Source organism: Eumetopias jubatus, unplaced genomic scaffold (genome assembly GCF_037043125.1).
Source record: "Eumetopias jubatus isolate StellerSeaLion01/CBP00866 unplaced genomic scaffold, mEumJub1_p1.0 scaffold_14, whole genome shotgun sequence".
Lineage (NCBI taxonomy): Eukaryota > Metazoa > Chordata > Mammalia > Carnivora > Otariidae > Eumetopias > Eumetopias jubatus.
In genome coordinates this window covers 2,550,458-2,569,768 of record NW_028274820.1, presented here as the reverse complement: position 1 = coordinate 2,569,768, position 19,311 = coordinate 2,550,458, and the positions used below count along the sequence as shown (strand labels likewise).

The window sequence follows — 19,311 nt, the reverse complement described above, 5'->3', positions numbered from 1 at the left end:
AGGAACAGAGGAAAGAGCTGCACTTCTTTTCTCCAGAGCTCTGTAATTCAGAAAGCGCAGCAAAAGTGAAACTTACAATTGTCTCTGTGTCTGGGAGGTTCTTGAAAGCGTAGCACTGTCAGAATCATGAACAGGATACATGGCCAAAAGAATTCAGCAAGAGAAAGGACCTGCAGAAGATGTTAAAAAAAAAAAATAGAGCTTGAATAAATTGCAAAGTATGACGGTCTCCCCCTCTCCTGAAGGATGGTACGCTGGCCAGGTCAGGCCTCCTCTGAAGGAGGTCATCATCATGCCAATGGTGCATCTCTGAGAACACTATTTGAGACAGGGGCCCACAGAAGACGCCCAGTTCATTTGTCACCACATCCAGACCCATGACTGTCAGCTCCTTATGCTTCTCCCAAGAGGCGTGTCTTCTGCTTCTTCCTTTTTTCTCCACATTCTTACTTACGGCACTTCATGGGATTAAAGAAATTAAATAAATAACTTCGTTCATACTTCCCACGTTCCAATAAGTCAACTATTTTTCTTTTTCTTTTCTTTTTTCTTTTTTTTTTTTTAAGTGGGCTCCACACTGGACCCAACATGGAGCTTGAACTCAGAACCCTGAGATCAAGACCTGAACTGAGATCAAGAGTCAGACACCCAACCAACTGAGCCACCGAGGTGCCCAATACTTTTCTAATTTCTTTAACATTCCTGACTTTTCCATCCAAATAGACATTTTTCCCAGAGACGGTGGTGGCACACAACACAGACCTTCTTTTATGAGTATTTTCTTTTTGTTTTTAAGATTCTTATTCATTTATTTATTTGAGAGAGAGAAAGAAACCACGAGCAGAGGGAGGAGCAGAAGGAGAGGGAGAAACAGACCCCACACTGAGCAGGGAGTCCGACATGGGGCCCGATCTCATGACCCTGAGATTATGACCTGAGCTGAAACCAAGAGTCGGACACCAACCAACTGAGCCCCTTCTGAGTATTTTCTAGTATTGCCACACGAGCTTCATAACTAGCATCTTACTGACTGCATAACATTCTTACCAAATGGGTATACCATAATTCCCATTCTTCCATCAACGAATATTTTTTATGCATAAATAATTTGGAGTTACTTTCTCGAGACTGGAACAAATTCCTAAAATTCAGATTATTGGAGTCAGATCTCTTCACATAGACAACAAAAGAGCTACAGATAAGGATTGCAATAATTTGCATACCCTTGAATTTTCAAAGTAAAAAAAAAAAAAGAAGGAACTGCCACTGATACATGGAATTTACTTAAGAAAGAAACACCCAAGGTATAGCCCAGTAAAAAACTAAAAGAAAATCCTCAATTATCACCAGATTATTTTTATTGTCGTCCTTCTTCCTTTGATTTTACGTTGGATAATGTTCTCCTGTCGACTCCCTCTCCTGTCACTCCACAGATACAAAAGTATTTAACCAGACACAGAACAGGCTAGGCATTCACTAATGCATGAACAAAAACCTAAAATCTGCAGGTTAGGGAGTCAGGGATACTCAGTAACTAAAGATGGTTATTTCAGGCTCCAAATTATAACACTTTGAACCAAAATGAACTTCTCATCTCTTCAGTTCCCTTGCTCTTTGCGCTGCCTGTCCCGATTCTTCCCTGTAAGGAAACAGCATCTAAATGCATCCGAGTTGGGTGTATATGGCCAAAAGCCATAAAGACAAAACACAAGTGGAAAAGGTTTCAATCCCTGCTGTAATTAAAGAAATCACCATCTTTGAAGCAGTTCATGAGGCAATACTGCTTGTGTCAAAAAGTGCATCATTGTGAAAAGTTCCTCACCATCACTGAATCCAATATCATACATTCTGATAAGAGGGAAAGCGTCCGCAGGAGGCCAACCTCTGCTCAAATGATGGTAATTAAACCAGAAAGAGAGGTCAAGAACACTCAGAAGACCACAGATCGTTCAAGTCATCTTGTTCATTCTCTGTTAACAAATAATCATCTCCGGAAGTATGGGACTAGAGATGTGGTGGAGGAGACTTCCCTATTTAATTCTGGCTGAATATAAATGTGCAAGACCGAAAGCATGCCCCAAAGTCAACAATGACTTGATGGCATTAAGAAGAATAAATACATAATTAATTTCTTTGGTTTAAAAATTTTTAAATAACATATGATAGCCATTTTTTTTAAGACAGCGAGGTATAAAGAAATCAGAAAATGGTCTGGACCCAAGACTCCTATAACAACTTTTGATGTTATAAATAATTACATATATGCATGGTTAGGAAATTCAAAAAGTACAGAAAGAATACACCACTCTCCCAAAGGATAATATCGCTGAACATTTTTCTCAATTCATTTTTAAAAACATACATAAGCAGGGCACCTGGGTGGCTCAGTCAGTTAAGCATCCAACTCTTGGTTTTGGCTCAGTGTGGAATCTGCTTAGGATTCTCTCTTCCTCTCCCTCTGCCCCTCCCCCTTGCATGCTCTCTCTCTCTCTCTCTCTCAAATAAATAAATATTTAAAAAAACATATATAAGCATAACTAATATTTTTGGAAACAATTTTTCATAGCAGTACTTACAGCTCTACCTTATTGTTTTTAAAGAGTGCCCGATAATCTACTGTAGAATTTAATTTATTCAACCTATCGCCTAATTATGGAAACTTAGAAGGTTTTCTGTTTGGGGACATTGCTATCGTGAGTTTTCTGCACATGTTTGGCTGACTTTCGTAAATATATTTATGGAGTACCATTGCCAGGTGAGATAATTGAGTCGAAGTGTGTATGATTTTTATTTTGGATAGCTAAGCAACGTGCCTTCAGTAAAAGCTAAACCAGCCATTCTTCCCTCCAGTCACACACTCAGTAGCACCTGAGATGAACAAACTTTTAAATGTCAGTGCATGTTTTATCAAACTGATAATTTTTCTTCAATTATTTCGGTCAAGCATTTTTCGTAGGTTAGTATATAATAATTCCCTGTCCATTAACTCCTGATTCTTCCCTGTATCCGTCCATGTTTCTATTTTATATATATACATATATTACAAAAGTTTACAGTCAGAGACGAGACAGGCTAGACCCTCAATAACACACAAACAGAACTCTATATTCTGCAGGTTGAGGGCTTGAGGATAGTTGGTTTAACATTACAGAGGGGGTCTTACTATTTCAGAGCCCACTCGATGCAATTTTTTTTTAACTGATCTGTACATCACTGTTTCTTCTTTTTTTTTCCCCCTGTTTTCTTTTTGAATTAAGGAATTCCTTAATTGGTCCTTTGTTGGCTTAAAGCATTGTATTGCAAATATTTCCTCCAGTGTCTTATTTGCCTTTTTTTTTTAAAGATTTTATTTATTTATTTGAGAGAGAGAGAATGAGAGATAGAGAGCACGAGAGGGAAGAGGGTCAGAGGGAGAAGCAGACTCCCTGCCGAGCAGGGAGCCCGATGTGGGACTCGATCCCGGGACTCCAGGATCATGACCTGAGCCGAAGGCAGTTGCCCAACCGACTGAGCCACCCAGGCGCCCTTATTTGCCTTTTTATTGTCAAAATCCCTGATGCAATCAATGTATCGCTCTTTTTATTTCTAGCATCTTGATGTTTTTCTTCCTACACATAAAGACCACCATCATTTCAGGGACCTTGTCGTGGCCAAATTAAAGCAGGCCCTAAGCAGCTGTGAAGCTACAAGTATTTACCTGTCCAGTCCTTAAATCAATGGGAAATCTCCAGTTTCAAATGGAAATAACATCGTCAAAAAAATACAACTCTACATCGTATAATCGAGAAGTTTCTTGGAGGTCTTGAAACAAAACAGAACCCCGGTTCAACTTTAAAAAATGGTATCTCAGGTCTTTATTTACAAGCCAATCACCGGCCGCTCTGAAAAACGCAGGTGGGAAAAATCTTCCATTGTTCCGAATTTGAAGTAACTCTGTTCAGAAGTGAAGTATCAAAACACCTGGTTCTGCTGTGTCACTGCCCATTGTGGGCGCGTGAATCACCTCCTTTCATGAGACTACTTCTCTGGCAGCTCGCGGAGGCGGCCTGCTCTGTCTCATCACGGTTTTTGACTCATGCTTCTCTTCTCATGTGCCCTCATTATCCTGGAGTCTTGCCTGACATTTCTAGTCCCATCCTTGCTAAATGGGAATGCTTCCCACCGGGGCCCACACCTCAGGCCCACCAGAAGTGGCTTCCCTGCACTAGGAAAGGCGAAAACAAACTGCACTCGTGCTGTCCGAGGCTCTCGAGAAAAATAATCAGCTGGGGAACTCATCCTTGCTCGAGAAACAGCCATCACCCAGTCCAACAACCACACAGTCGACTCCCAGGAGGGGAAGTTCCCACCAGGAGATGGCAGAAGTGCCCAGATCTGCGCACCAACGTCCACATCCTGCAGTGGCCCTCACCACGACTTGCATGGATGGCCCTCCTGGGTTCCCAAACACACAGCTGAAAGGCAGTGGCATCCGCCGAGACCTTAACTCTCCAGACACAGACATACACACGTAAAATACTGAAACTTCCTTACAGACGTTTTCTCCTCCCAGACAAAATGAGGGGAGAAAAAGGAAAGAAGGTGGAGGAGAAAGACGGACAACTCGTCTTTCTATAGTACAAAAACTACAAAAATGCCAAGGGACAAGTCTCTAGAGATCAAGCGAGCCCACCACGGCTCAGTCCTGACTCAGCCCAGCAACTCCAAAACTGTAATGTTGCAGCCTGCAATCCCGAAACCTGCATCTGTGGGGTGAGCACTCTGAAGGTGTCGCCTCTCTCCTTCTCCGAGCAGGAGGCAGGGAAATGTGGCTGGAGACAATAAATGGAACAGAGAAGTGAGCAAGGAGCCTGACTGTTGGAGAATTTTCCAGGGCTTCACATAATCAGGTGAAAGAATCCAGAGTTAGAGAACAATTTCCCCAACTGGATGCAGTGAACATGGCATAAAACATGAGAATCCCAAAGCAGAGCACAGAGCCCATCTGGTGTAATAATGTCTGCGTCTCATCTCATTGGGGGGTGAGCCCCCCCACTCATCTCCACTCTCGTCCCAACCATCCCTCCTGTGCAGACAATCGGCACATAGAGGGTGTGCTCAGAGATCGCGCTAGAGTTTGAAGGAGAAATCAAACTGGTCTCAGATTTATCAAAAAGAGAGTCGAGGGCGCCTGGGTGGCTCAGTCGGTTAAGCCACTGCCTTCAGCTCAGGTCATGATCCTGGAGTCCCGGGATCGAGTCCCGCATCGGGCTCCCTGCTCGGCAGGGAGTCTGCTTCTCCCTCTGACCCTCCCCTCTCTCATGTTCTCTCTCTCTATCTCATTCTCTCTCTCAAATAAATAAATAAATCTTTAAAAAAAAAAAAAAGAGAGTCGAGAACAAATATAACACCCGGCCGAGCTCTCCAAGGATGAATCAGATTAAAAGGAAGAGCAAAACAGCTGTCTAAACATTCTGGAGGGAAAGAAACAAATAAGCAAACCAAAGTCATAAAGCATGATTGGGAAGTAAACAATGCAGAGAAAATGAAGAATCTCTTTACAACTGTTTCATAAAGGAAAACAATCTAATAAGAACAAACATCCAGAAAACAAGAGCTCAAAAAAAAAAAAAAAAGATGCTAAATGAAAAGAGAGGTTGCAGATCTAAGGAACACGTAGCAATGACCGAATCATCACCGCGGAATTCTAAATGATTTAGAAACCACACAAAGAGAAAAAATGCCAGTTAAATTCTGATTTCTGCATTAGAGAAACAGTTTGAGATAAGAACAGTGATTTTCTTTAAAACATTTTTAAAGGTAGGGCCATAAACACAGAAGAGTGTCCCTGAAGTAGAGAATCCAACAAATATGACAAAAATTATGCCCAGAGATAGAAGACAGGAGAACTTCTGAGAAATAGAGAAGACTTTTTCTGAAGACTCATAGAGTATGCTGTATTTCAGGAGGAAAACATAAGCTACAGTTGAACCATGGCTATTGAACTCCAAAGCTAAAGGAACAATACCACAGGTATCCAGAGGGGAAGAAGAAAACCAACTCACTAACAAGCAGGGAAAAAAATCAGTCCAGCCTCAAGTATACCCCAATAACATTCAGTGCTTGGTGCCAATGCATCAAGATTGGCAAAATTCAAAAAGAAAATATGATACAAACAGGATATAACCAACCAAAATAGCCCTTAAGCGAAAACCAACATACATATATTCTCTATCATAAAAAAGAAAAAACACAGATCATTTATTGACCATGAACCTCCAGGGGGAAAATCGTGGTGATGAAATCCAGCCAAAATAAAAATGGGACAAAATTTAAATTCCAGTAACGTCATTTCTGTTTCAGGTAACACACAGACTAGCACCAACAGGACTCTTGCCACAAGAACATGGTTTTTGTTGCATTGCTGGTCTCCCAGAAAGTGATCTCCAAAGAACTGGGACAAGGAGAGGGACAAAAAATAAATCAAAGAGAAGACCAAAGTCATAAGCTGAATCTTTAAACGTAAGATTTAGTTATAGAGGAGAGTCCCCTCGAGGGGAATGGAGGGAAGGCAGGCAAGGCAATATTCAAATAACAAATGACTGAGAATTTTCCAGGACATACAAAAGACACAAATCCATTGATAAAGGAAATACAACGTTTACCAGGAAACACAAATCCACTTTAAAACCTTCACCACAGGGCGCCTGGGTGGCTCAGATGATTAAGCGTCTGCCTTCGGCTCAGGTCATGATCCCAGGGTCCTGGGATTGAGCCCCGCATCGGGCTCCCTACTCGCGGGGAGCCTGCTTCTCCCTCTCTCTCCGCCTCTCTCCCTGCCCATGCTCTCTCTCTGTCTCTGTATCTCTGTGTCTCAAATGCATAAATAAAATCTTTAAAAAAAAAAAAAACCTTCACCACAACTAAGTCCAAGAAAAGACTTCAATAGCAATTCAAGAAATAAAGTCACACTACCTCAGAGGAATGCTTAGACTTGCCAAGGATTCATCAATAGCAAGAAACCAGAAGGTAATTAAATATCTGTAGATTGCTTGAAGAAATTCGGTCAATCTAGAATTACATACTCAGAGAAATGACCTCTCAAGAACGATGGTGAAAGAAAATGTTCAGTGAATTAGAAACCAAGTTATCCAACCAGAGACCAACGCTAAAGGAACTTGCAAATAATAGGCTTAGATTTCAATAAATGCTTGGATTAAGCTCACTGTTTGAAAGACAAGGATTTTCAGGCTTGATTTAAAAAAACTATATGTTGGGGCACCTGGGTGGCTCAGTCCTTAAGCGTCTGCCTTCGGCTCAGGTCATGGTCCCGGGGTCCTGGGATCGAACCCCGCATCGGGCTCCCTGCTCGGCGGGAAGCATGCTTCTCCCTCTCCCACTCCCCCTGCTTGTGTTCCCTCTTTCACTGTGTCTCTCTCTGTCAAATAAATAAATAAAAAATCTTTAAAAAAAATTTTTTTTAAATTTTAAAACTATATGTTATTTGGAACAGATAAAATTAGAATATAAGGATACAGACTGGTTGAACTAAAGAGATGAAAAAGAGGGGTGTCTGCTTGGCTCAATCAGTAGAGCATGGGACTCGACTGACTCTTGATCGCAGGGTCATGAGTTCAAGCCCTACATTGGGTGTGGAGCCTACTTAAAAAATAAATAAATAAAATAAAACAATTTCTTTAAAAAAGAGAGAGATGAAAAAGACATACAAGGTAAATATTAAAATTAGGTGGTGAACATATGATCCAGCAATTGCACTACTGGGTATTCACCACAAAGATACAAATGTAGGGATCCGAAGGGGTACGTGCACCCCAATGTTTATAGCAGCAATGTCCACAATAGCCAAACTGTGGAAAGAGCCAAGATGTCCATCGACAGATGAATGGATAAAGAAGAGGTGGTATATATACACAATGGAATATTATGCAGCCATCAAAAGGAATGAGATCTTGCCATTTGCAACGACGTGGATGGAACTGGAGGGTGTTCTGCTGAGTGAAGTAAGTCAATCAGAGAAAGACATGTATCACATGACCTCACTGATATGAGGAATTCTTCATCTCAGGAAACAAACTGAGGGTTGCTGGAGTGGTGGGGGGTGGGAGGGATGGGGTGGCTGGGTGATAGACATTGGGGAGGGTATGTGCTACGGTGAGCGCTGTGAATTGTGCAAGACTGTTGAATCACAGATCTGTACTTCTGAAACAAATAATACAATATGTGTTAAAAAAAAAAAAGATGGTAGGAGGGGAAGAATGAAGGGGGGAAATCGGAGGGGGAGACGAACCATGAGAGACGACGGACTTTGAAAAACAAACTGAGGGTTCTAGAGGGGAGGGGGTGGGGGGATGGGTTAGCCTGGTGATGGGTATTAAAGAGGGCACGTTCTGCGTGGAGCACTGGGTGTTATGCACAAACAATGAATCATGGAACACTGCATCAAGAACTAATGATGTAATGTATGGTGATTAACATAACAAAAATTTTTTAAAAACTAGCTGGTGAAATCAGACAAGAGGCTTTAAGGCAACATTCTTAGATATAGAAAAATGATCACTACATAATAAAAGATGTGCTAGGATAGGAAGATGCAATAATTGTATGTATCTATAAACCTATTAAATATCCTCAAGAAATATAAAACAACAAGTGATAGAAATACAAAAAGAGAATTACAGGTGCACCTGGCTGGCTCAGTCGGGGGAGTGTGTGACTTGATTTCAGCTCAGGTCATGATCTCAGGATCCTGGGATTGAGCCCCGTGTCGGGCTCCATGCTGAGCAGGGAGTCTGCTTGAGATTCTCTCTCCCTCTGCCCCTCCCCCTGTTCATGTGCTCGCTCTCTCTCTCTCTAAAATAAATAAATAAATAAAATCTTTAAAAAAAATCTAAAAAAAATAATAAAATAAAATAAAATCTTTAAATAAAAACAAAAACAAACAAAAAAGGCTCAAGCTAATCGTTTTTGAGAAGGTAATTACATACATGAATCAAGAGGTGTGCTCAACAATGCTTCCATTATTTGTGAATGAAAAAAAAATGGAAGTCAGGCAAAAAAAAAAAAATAGGAGAACGGATCATTAAATTACTGTGCACTGGAGCAATAAAAGTCAGTGTACTTTTTTTTAAATTTTATTTATTTATTTGAGAGACAGCATGACAGAGAGTGGGGAGGGAGGGGCAGAGGGAGAAGCAGGCTCCTCGCCGAGCAGGGAGCCTGACATGGGACTCGATCCCGGGACCCCAGGATCATGACCTGAGCCGAAGGCAGACGCTTGACTGACGGAGCCGCCCAGGCACCTCTGAAGTCGATATACTTTTTCATTTGTTCATTCAGTCATGCATTCATTCATCCGGAAGTGTGTAGCAAGTTTCAGGCACTGGGGAAACACACACGGCCGAGCGTCTGGGAGGATGGAGAACATGTACGTGTGCACATCCCGTGCGTGGGACTCTTCTGGGGACGCCCACATGAGGACGACCAAGCCCTGTCCTCATACCCTACCCAGAGCCCTGGACCGTCTACAGGCTCATCCAATATTTTAGCCTTCCAAAACCAGCGAGGTAGGTAACTTTGTGCCAATTTTCCACATCAGGGACAGACATCATCATTATCTTGCTCCGTACCCTCGAACTAGTTTGCGATGGAACATGGACTGAATCTCATGGCCTGTGCATGAAATAAATCCTTTTCCATCTGACTTGAACGGAACCTTCTACAGGCTGAGTTTAATTAAACCCATCCTTAAATCCTCCAGGTTGCTCGGGCAGCATATGGTTTCGGTCATGACCGAAAACCACAATGAATAAAACACCCCTGGCACAAAAACTAAAATTACCAATGAATCAAGAGGGAAGAGCTTTTCAGAGGGAGGAGGTGGTCATGAGACCCACTGGCTGGGCGAGGAGGAAAACATCACAAAAGTTTAGAATATCAAGGAAGTAGAAGCAAAGCATGTTATTAGTCTCCTGCCTGATCTTTGGAAACAAAGGGCTTTGTAGAGAGTGTGAAATTCTATTGTGTCTCTTTGGGGCAGAAGGGCCTCCGGGATGCCAGCCGCTCGGGAGAGGAGACTTTCCCAGAAGTATTACGAGGTCCTAGCCATAAAACAGTGCAACAAGAGCAGGTCCAAACAAAGCCCGAGTCAAAACCAAATTGCAGCCATCAGCCCAGTTGGCCTCAATCCATTGCCCTTCGGAGCACGGGACACGCCGGACCTCTCCATCAGCGTCCAAAATTCCCTCCCTAAGAGAGCCCGTGCAAATCCTTATGCTGGCCGCTGAGTTAGCTGGGATGGAGAGAGACGGGCCAGCTCTCTCGCTTCCCTTGTTTGTTCTTTACTGTTATGGCTTTTTAAGCTTTATATTGAATGACAGTTGCTTTTCTTTCAGCGCTCACGCATTAAACATTCATGTGGCACCTACTGTGGATGTCCAAAAACAGACTCGACCACGTTTCAAAATATATGACAAAATAAACTTTTTGGTACCACAAGGCAGAGAGGAGCCATTGCCTGGGAGGCGGGGTCAGACCCCCTGAATTCGGATATAATTTTTATAAAGATCAACTAAAGCTTCGCAGAGTAACCACAAGCATACCTTAAGTAGATGGAAGTCCCAACCAGAGTAAATTCAAATCTAGTGAAACTAGATGTAAGCAGACTGTTGATCAAACCTGTGGGTGAATAAAACATACTTCTTGCAGGGGCGCCTGGGGGCTCAGTTGGTTAAGCGTCTGCCGCCTTTGGCTCAAGTCACGATCCCAGGATCCTGGGATCGAGCCCCGCATCAGGCTCCCTGCTCCGCGGGGAGTCTGCTTCTCCCTCTCCTGCTCCCCCTGCTTGTGTTCCCTCTCTCGCTGTGTCTCTCTCTGTCAAATAAATAAAATCTTAAAAAACACACACACACCAGAGAAAATCACCAGCCTCCTAATTACGAAATTGGAAAAGAATTTGATGGGCAATTTATTATTTTTTTTAAGATTTTATTTTTAAGTTATCTCTACCCCCAACGTGGGGTTCGAACTCACCACCCCGAGATTTAAGAGTCGCACGCTCCACCGACTGAGCCGGCTGGGTGCCCCTGTGGGCAATTTATATGAGGGAAAATACAGATAAATATGTTCCTTTTTACAGTAACCTCTCAAAAGAGAAGATTGACTAAACCTTAATATGCCACTGGACGTGGATGAAGTAGGCCAGCAGAGACCACACGCACTCACCACCACGGGCCCCGAGGACACAGCACCGGACACACCAGTTGGCACCATGTGACCTGCACATCCCTTCCGAAAGGAAGTCGGTCGGCGGGTAGCATGGCCCGTAGCGATGGAAGGTAGTGCGAGTGCTTTCGGCTGAGACATTATCACTGTGTGGAATTTATTCTAACGTTTCTGTGTTTGGGGCCAAGGAAAGACTCCGTGCTCGCAGCCCCCCCCCCCCCCGAGGGCACACACAACACTGTCTGACCTTCCGTGTGGGTCCCTGCTGGCAGCCTCGTGTCCCACACACACTCAGGATCCCTAAGTCTGGGACAGAGGACAGGGTGCGTGGCGGACACACACCTCCTTGCCTCTTCCCCCTCGTCCCTGAGGAGTGGCTGTTTTCCAAACGGGAGCTCGCGGGGGCACAGGTTAGGCTCTGCCAGGAGTTGCAGCTTCGAACCCGCAGGGGGACACGTGCCTGTGAGCACCCCCTGGGGACGAGCCCCGGCGACCTGCTCCAGGACACCAGTAACCAGGGTGGGACTGGGCGCAGTGGTGTCCCTCCCTCGGGTGAGGGGTGATTCAGCCACGGGAAAGAGGGGGCAGGCAAGGGGGGCAGACACAGCTGAGTGGCAAACGCAGAGCTGACCTCAGAGCCCCAGGGTGACAAAATGAATGTGCTCCCCAGTTTACGTGGTCCCCAGGACACGGCTGGGGCCTCCAATACAATCTCCTAAAACAAGCCTGAAGTGCCCCTTGTCCCTGGTCTCTGGAGTTATTGTTACCGGGAAGTTGGTTGGGTTCGGTTTGGTTAACCTTTCCTGTAATTGGAAACCCAGTCTTACCTGAGGTCAGAGTAAATAAACCAGGGAAACTCCAGGTTTCCCGATAAGACCCACATTCCTGAGTAAGGAGGAAACACCTGTCCGGAAAGATAGAGGGCTCCGCTTTTGGTTTTTGGTTGTTTGGTTGTTGTGGCTTTTGTTTTGTTTTTGTTTTTCATGGAAGCCGCACAAAATCACCATTCTAAATAAAATCTCCCAGGACTAGGGGCGCCTGGGTGGCTCAATCCATTTAGCGTCTGCCTTCTGCTCAGGTCATGATCCCGGGGTTCTGGGATCGAATCCTCATTGGGCTCCGTGCTCAACGGGGAGCCTGCTTCTCCCTTCCCACTCCGCTGCTCCCCCTGCTTGTGCTCACTCTCTCTCAAATAAATAAATAAAATCTTAAAAAAAAAAAAGAAAGAAAGAAAGACTGGATATTCTTGCGTTCTTAAACTTGGGCCTTGATGCAGAGCAGAAGAACGCCCACAGTGAGCAAAACTGTGAGTAAGATAAGACACTTTGTTTACAGAAAGAGTGCCTGCCCACTGGCCTCCAGAGCTGGTCTGTGTGGCGCTCTATTCCATCCCAAGCACGCTGAGACCGCTCGGAGGAATCGGAAGCACTTGAAAATCCATCAAAATGAAAGAAACGGCCCTGCTGACATCACGATTATGACCGGGAACAAACCAAACAAACCCACACAGGCTGCCCCCATCTAAAGATACAAAACGATGTTTGCTTTTCAGTAATTCGATTTCAGAACCGCTTTTCCTGGACCACTGCTCTGAGTAAGCTGAGACACACCTGAGTGACCCTCGGTGACCCTCAGTGAACTTCAGTGATGGCTAGCTTCCCCACCCCCAGGGCTCAGGGCCACCGGCTCACCTGCTCACCTGCCGGAAACAGCGTGCCAGCCAGAGGGAGAGCGCGCACGGCCGTGTAGGCTGTCCAGGGCTTTTTGCAGGGAGACGTGGATTTGCCTGTCACTGCTGGGGACAGTGGCAAGGTCCAAGGACACTCTGCCACCCTCTCCCCATCTTGGGAGCAATGCCTGGTCTGTAGCTCTAAGGAGCATGGGTGGAGGTCTCCTGGGGGTCACTGCTCAGAGGCAGGCAGCAAAGATGCCCTGACCCCAGGGACATCCGAACAGTCAGAGCCCCACACGCTGTCCGTTCGGCTGAGCGCAAGCTCAGCAAGGAGGGAGGGCTGGTGCCACCATGACCGCCATCTGGGGCAAGGAAGGGCCAGCAGGCTGTGTCCTGGACCCGGCTCGAGAGGCCCAGGTCCTACCGTGAGAGCACCCCAGGGCCTCCTGAGGGGCCGGAGCCCACCGAGGCCGGAGGTCCTCGGCTCGGACATGGACAGACAGTGGAAAATGCCAGAGCCTACTGTTCCTTACGGTCCCACCGTGGGGGACTTCCCTCTGCCCAGGAGCTCACCATCAACCCGCCAGTCCCTGCACTGAGGCGGACCACAGACACTCTTGTTCTCCGGCTTGTAGACTCGGATCTGGGACGGTGGGTGTCTGCGGGCCAGGCCTGGCTGTGGGGTTTGCGAAGGCAGCCCGCGTGGACCGAGACCCGTTCCCCGGGCCGGCACCGATGCACCCCAACTGCCTTCCAGGCGACAGGGGAGGCCTCACTTTGACAAGTCAGGCCTCCAAACGAGACAAGAGTGGTAAGTGAATCTCAGCCACCTCTTTTCAGCACCAAGATTCCACGCCAGTGACTTTTCTTTAATTTTTCATCCACGAAACCACGTGGAGGTCATTATATCTATGACCCATTCGGTAGCACTTCCAACATCCGTCTGTTCATAGAGTTCATGTTTGAACTTCTGAACTGTCTCATCTCCTCTAATAGAAAGCTATTCTGCTATATTCTTATAAAGATTTTTATCTCTAGGGGCACCTGGGTGGCTCAGTCGGTTGAGCGTCTGCTTTTGACTCGGGTCATGGTCCCAAGGGTCCTGGGATCGAGCCCCAAGTGGGGCTCTCTGCTCAGTGGGGAGCCTGCTTCTCCCTCTGCCCTCCCCAAATCTTGTATGCGCTCATGCTCTCTCTCGCAAATAAGTAAAATCTTTAGAAAATAAAAATTTAAAAAAATAAAGATTTTATCTCTATATAATCTCTACACCCGGCAGGCTCGAACTCACAACCCGAGATCTAGAGTCACGTGCCCCACCAACTGAGCCAGCCAGGCACCCCTATTCCGCTGTTTTTAAAAAAATATACAACTATAGCATGTTGTCAGGAGCCAACCTTTGATCTTTTTTCCAACCTGCCAAGCAAAGAGGTCAGCTCTTAACCTTTGACACTCTGGTTCCAATGAACACTCTTATGGACCTTTATAGCGAATCTGGCAACAAATAATCAATAAGTTGTAATTATACAAAACCAGCCGGGATCAGTCTCTAAGACCTAAACAATTTCCAAGAGAAATTAAAACCTACTTTACTCCCGGGACTTGATAGCTAAGATTTCTTGCAAGGTCAGAAAAATACAGAATCATGGCCAGCATGCTGTTTCCAAAGGGAAATTATGTCGGGACACTAGGTTAGGGTGGTAGCACCTACGTGCAGGGGTGGACAAAAACTCAAAAGATCTCATAAAAGGAAAACACACACGCACATACATGCAACAGCCCTGAGGTCTGCAGTCGCTGAAGCTCGGCTTGAGAATTGGTTCTTCATGTGTGAAACCAGAAGAGGGGTTTCCCAGAGGGTGGTTTCAAGGACCAGCCCCAAGGAACTCAGCCTGGGTTGGGGTGGGCTTCCTAGGGGCTCTCCCGTGGGAGCGGGGAGGAGTTCGAGTCTGGCTTTGTACTGAGTGGAGAGCCCACGGGTGTGGAGCTAGCTCAGCCTCGGGGCTTCCTGGGAGCTAGACCAGAAGGAGCCAGCTCCAGTGAAGACCCCATCACCCTTGTCTGTGCCTAAGAGCAAGTGTGTATTCTGCCAGATACGTGGTCCTTGAAAGCAAGAATACAGTGCTTCATGGGCAGGGAGGGCTCCGGGTTAGGAGTGGGTCTGTCAACAGGTGAAAGTGGGTTCCTCTTTGACTAGGTGGCTGGTGGCGTTTTGCGATTTCCGTCAGCCCCCCCTGAGCCCCGGCTGGGAGTGGACCACGGGTGTGTTAGGACAATGCTGTCCTTACATTCAAGTATGCTCCAGGCCCCCCTCCACTAGCCCAGGTCTTCAGTAAAAGTTCACCAAACCCAAAAGGTTTGCAACAGTTTTCATGAAAGGAGAGGGAAACTAGAAACGCAGAGCAGAGAGTATGATTTTAAGACACACAGGAGACTCTGGGAACAGTCTCCGCTCCGTGATTGAGGGGCGGACTGGGGGAGCAGTGCCATCCACCTGCACAGGTGACAGGTCGGCCCCCCTCTTAACAAAACACGGAAAGCCCCCAAAGTTGCAGAACAAGGAGATACCCCATTCTTTCTTCTTGCTGTTGTTATTAAATTATTAAAGTGAGAAGCGATGTATCATACTCATTTACAGTTAATAAGAAATGCAAAAGCGCATACATAAATTCATGTGGCCAGTGGCCATTTGCTAATGTTGGCCAGGTTGCCTGGAAACGGCCCAGGTGGGCGCTCCTGGGGGACCTTGCTCTGGACGTGCCCAGCCAGTGCCCTCGCCTCTGACCCAGAAACCAGCTCCAGGAAATTCATTCAAGAGAAATGACCCCAGCAGAAGATGTGTCCCTCATGCAGAACAAAGATGTCATGCCCAACAGTAAGAACCAGGAGGAACCTGACTATCCAGCATAAGGAAACGTCTAAATAAATTATGTGCATCCAGGGCGCCGGGGTGGCTCAGTAGGGTAAGCATCTGCCTTCGGCTCAGGTCATGATCCTGGGGTCCTGGGGTCCTGGGATCGAGTCCTGCATCGGGCTCCCTGCTCAGCGGGGAGCCTGCCTCTCCCTCTCCCTCTGCCTGCCCCTCTGCCTACTTGTGCTCTCTCTCTCTCTCTCTCTCTCTCTCTGTCAAATAAATAAAATCCTAAAAAAAAATTATGTGCATCCAACTGATGAACCATTTTGTGGTAAAACCTATAAATATGAAGACCAAACAGAAACTTTCAAAACGTTGGGCTTCCAGGCTAAGTGAAAGCAAAATGGAAAAGGCTACGATTTTCATTATGTAAAAACATCACGTCACGTATGCCTAATGACAAGAAAAGACCAAAGGAGTAGCAGACGCATTAGGACAATGACATTTTTAGAGGGTTTTTAAAGAGGTCCTCATTGCCACAGTGCCCTTTGTGCAATAGATAAAAATCGGGAGAAAAAAATAAGTGGTATTAAAATAGTTATAAAAACATTCTTCTATTTCAAGTCATTTTTCCAGGGCGCCTGGGTGGCTCAGTCATGAAGCGTCTGCCTCCAGCTTGGGTCATGGTCCCAGAGTCCCAGGATCGAGACCCGCATCGGGCTCCCTGCTCTGCCTGAAGCCTGCTTCTCCCTCTGACCTCCCCCGGCTTGTGTTCCCTCTCTTGCTGTGTCTCTCTCTGTCAAATAAAAAAAAAAAAAAAAAAAAAAAATCTCAAGTCATTTTTTCCCCCAAGAAGAATAGAAAGTCAGCAATCTATGAAGCTAAGTATGAAGATAAAGATAAGGGGTATTACTCATCCATTCTACACCATTCTATTTTTCTCTGTCTCAAGTGTCCATAATAAAGCATTTTCTAAAAGAACTGCAACAGAGGCTCCTGGGTGACTTGGTTGGTTGAGTGTCTGCCTTCGGCTCAGGTCCTGATCCCGGGGTCCTGAGATCGAGTCCCGCATCGGGCTCCCTGCTCAGCGTCAAACCAGCTTCCCCCCCTCCTCCCTGCTCTTGTTCTCTCTCGCTATCTCTCTCTCACTCTCTCTCAAATAAAGAAATAAAATCTCTGAAAAAATAAAAGAACTACAATAATAAAATACAATGAAATGAAAATGAAATGTAAAATTGCATATGTACAAAATCAGAAAATATAAAAATGGCACAAGATTTCGATCTGCTTTTCCCTGATCATGGTTCCTTCCAGTGTGTTCGTCCTACAAACTGTGCCCGCTCCCTATTTACTACGGAAACATTGGTTCTAGACCCTGTGCTGTCTATGCCCTGTGATGTTGCTCATCTAAGCAGTGCCGTGCTAAATACCTTAGTGCAAGTATCATTTCCCTTTTGTGCAAGGACACTTGTAGGATTTTTCCCCAGAAGGAGCTCATTAAATAGGTAATTTGTCCCACTGCGGTTCTGGGTCCTGAGCTCCAGCTCCTTGAGGGCAGGGTACGCGTTTGTCTGGCCACCCAGCATCTAGCACCCAGCAGAGATGCCATAAATCCTGTATTCCTTTCTTACTTCGCTCTTTCAGCCAATATTTATTGCACACCTGTTGCGTGCCAGGTACTGTCTGGGCGCTAGGGAATATGTTGGCGAACAAAGCAGACTAAAACTCCCCGCTCCCGGGGATCTGAGATACCGAGGCGGGCTCCAGAGCAAGGTAACAAGCAAGTAAATTGGTGGTATGTTGTAAGGTGAAAAACACCACAGAGACAAACAAGACAAAGAAGGATGGGATGCAGGACAGCACTTAAATGAGCCGTGGCCAGATAAATCAATGAGGTGTGTATTTCTATCTGATAAGCAGGCTCATCTCAGCAGCATTAGTCACCATGACTATGTTGAAACCATCGCAGCACCTGAGGCTGCAGGGGAGACGGTCCTGGTCCCTGCCCCCCTGAGCTGATATACAAAAAGCAGGAATTGCGGTACCTGGCCAATTAACTTTCACCCGGGGACATTCTTTCTTAGAAACATAGGCTCAGGTCCTCAAAACCTATACGTCAGTAAATAAATTCGTAAATTGAAAAACACCTACACAGACCCCAAGCCCTAACAGTAAAGAACAGGAGCCTCTCTTGTTGGTTCCTGATCTTAAAACTTTGGTGCAATCAAATTTCCCACCAAAGTCGTGCGAATCCTGAAGGCCCCTGCACGAGAAAGAAAACACCTTTTCTGACATTCACCTTATTTGGGGGAAGCATGTTCTGCATAAAGAGAAATCGGCAAAATGAAATTCAGTGTCAGTTACTGAATGTCTTCAAAGGGAAGAGTGGGTCAGCAGGAAAACCCCATACGCTGTGTGGGCCTTAAAATCCGCAAAGTCTACAGACACGACTGCAGATCTATTTCTGCTGGAAATGATATTGGTATGTGTTAATTTTAATCTGGCGGAGTTAGAAATAAAGCAGAGGTCGCCAGAGTGATAAGCCGGCTATTTCTGCATCGTTAAAAGTATACTTACAGGGTGTTTATGTAACATTAGCACAAGGCTGCTTTGAGCCATTCCAATCCCCTGAGGAGCGCCTCGAAATATCATTTGGATAGGGCTCCAAAAAGCTGCGAATTAACAGCGAGTGGATGGCTCGTACCAGCTCTGGGGTCATGGGGTCCGTACCTGTAACATACTATTTAAGCCCTTGTGCCTTCCACCAGAGGCATCTGCAGAGGCCCGGAAACACCAATTATGGTTCAAATTCCACCTTTATTTTTATTTTTTTTATTTTTTTATTTTTTGGAGTTTTTCTCAATTAGCCCTTTTCTGACAAGACGGTGCAGCCTGGTTGTGACAGTTCGGCTACTCTGGCCCCTAGGGCAGCCTCCCCCAAGTTCCCTGCAGGGGTGGAGCAGGCAGGCCACGACAGCCCCTCAACTCCTCCATCTCCCGGATCCCTGCGCCTGACACTACCCGGGGACCCCCGGGGACCCCCGGGGAAGGCGTGCTGCACTCACCGGATGCCTGAGTCTGCAGAGCCAGTTCTTCCAGAGCAGGGCTGCAAACTGGCGCCCAGCCGGCCCCATGCCGGCCCTCCTGTTCTCGGTCAGGAAGCCAGAGAAGCCCGGGCTTATATCTGCAGATCCGGGCGAAGGCCGGGCGCACATTAGTCAATCCCAACAAGTGAGTGATGCAAGACAGATTACTGGTGGCTGAGCACGGCGGGCATCGAATGTCCCCTCTTGTTCTGTTCTGTTGAGAAATCTTTCCTTTTCACGGGCTGCCCACTGTTGGGAGGGTTGGGTTACTGGGGGCAGCCTCGGGCCCTTTCCCGCGTGCGCACAAGGTTCCAAGAGCACACAGCCCTAGGGCGAGCGGCGGGAAGCGGGGAGGCGCTCACGGTCACGCAGACCCCTCGGCCCTGATGTGAATTGCCTGGGATTCTTCCTCCCCCCGCCCACCCCCCCACACTTCAGCTATCACACGAATCATCAACCAGAACCTTTTCCATTTTGGAGGC

General features: G+C 46.2%; 1 protein-coding gene across 1 annotated transcript in view; it reads right to left on the bottom strand.

Moving 5' to 3' along the window:
* Positions 1-18,958, bottom strand: part of LOC148162485 (ATP-binding cassette sub-family A member 13-like) — a 58,482-nt gene extending 39,524 nt beyond the window's left edge. The window contains exons 1-3 of the mRNA XM_088018678.1: positions 18,809-18,958; positions 13,466-13,568; positions 12,920-13,015 (exon numbers count right to left, since the gene is read on the bottom strand). Coding sequence (XP_087874804.1) covers positions 12,920-13,015; positions 13,466-13,568; positions 18,809-18,958 — 349 coding nt within the window. The remainder of the gene's footprint in view (positions 1-12,919; positions 13,016-13,465; positions 13,569-18,808) is intronic.
* Between the last annotated feature and the right edge of the window lie 353 nt (positions 18,959-19,311).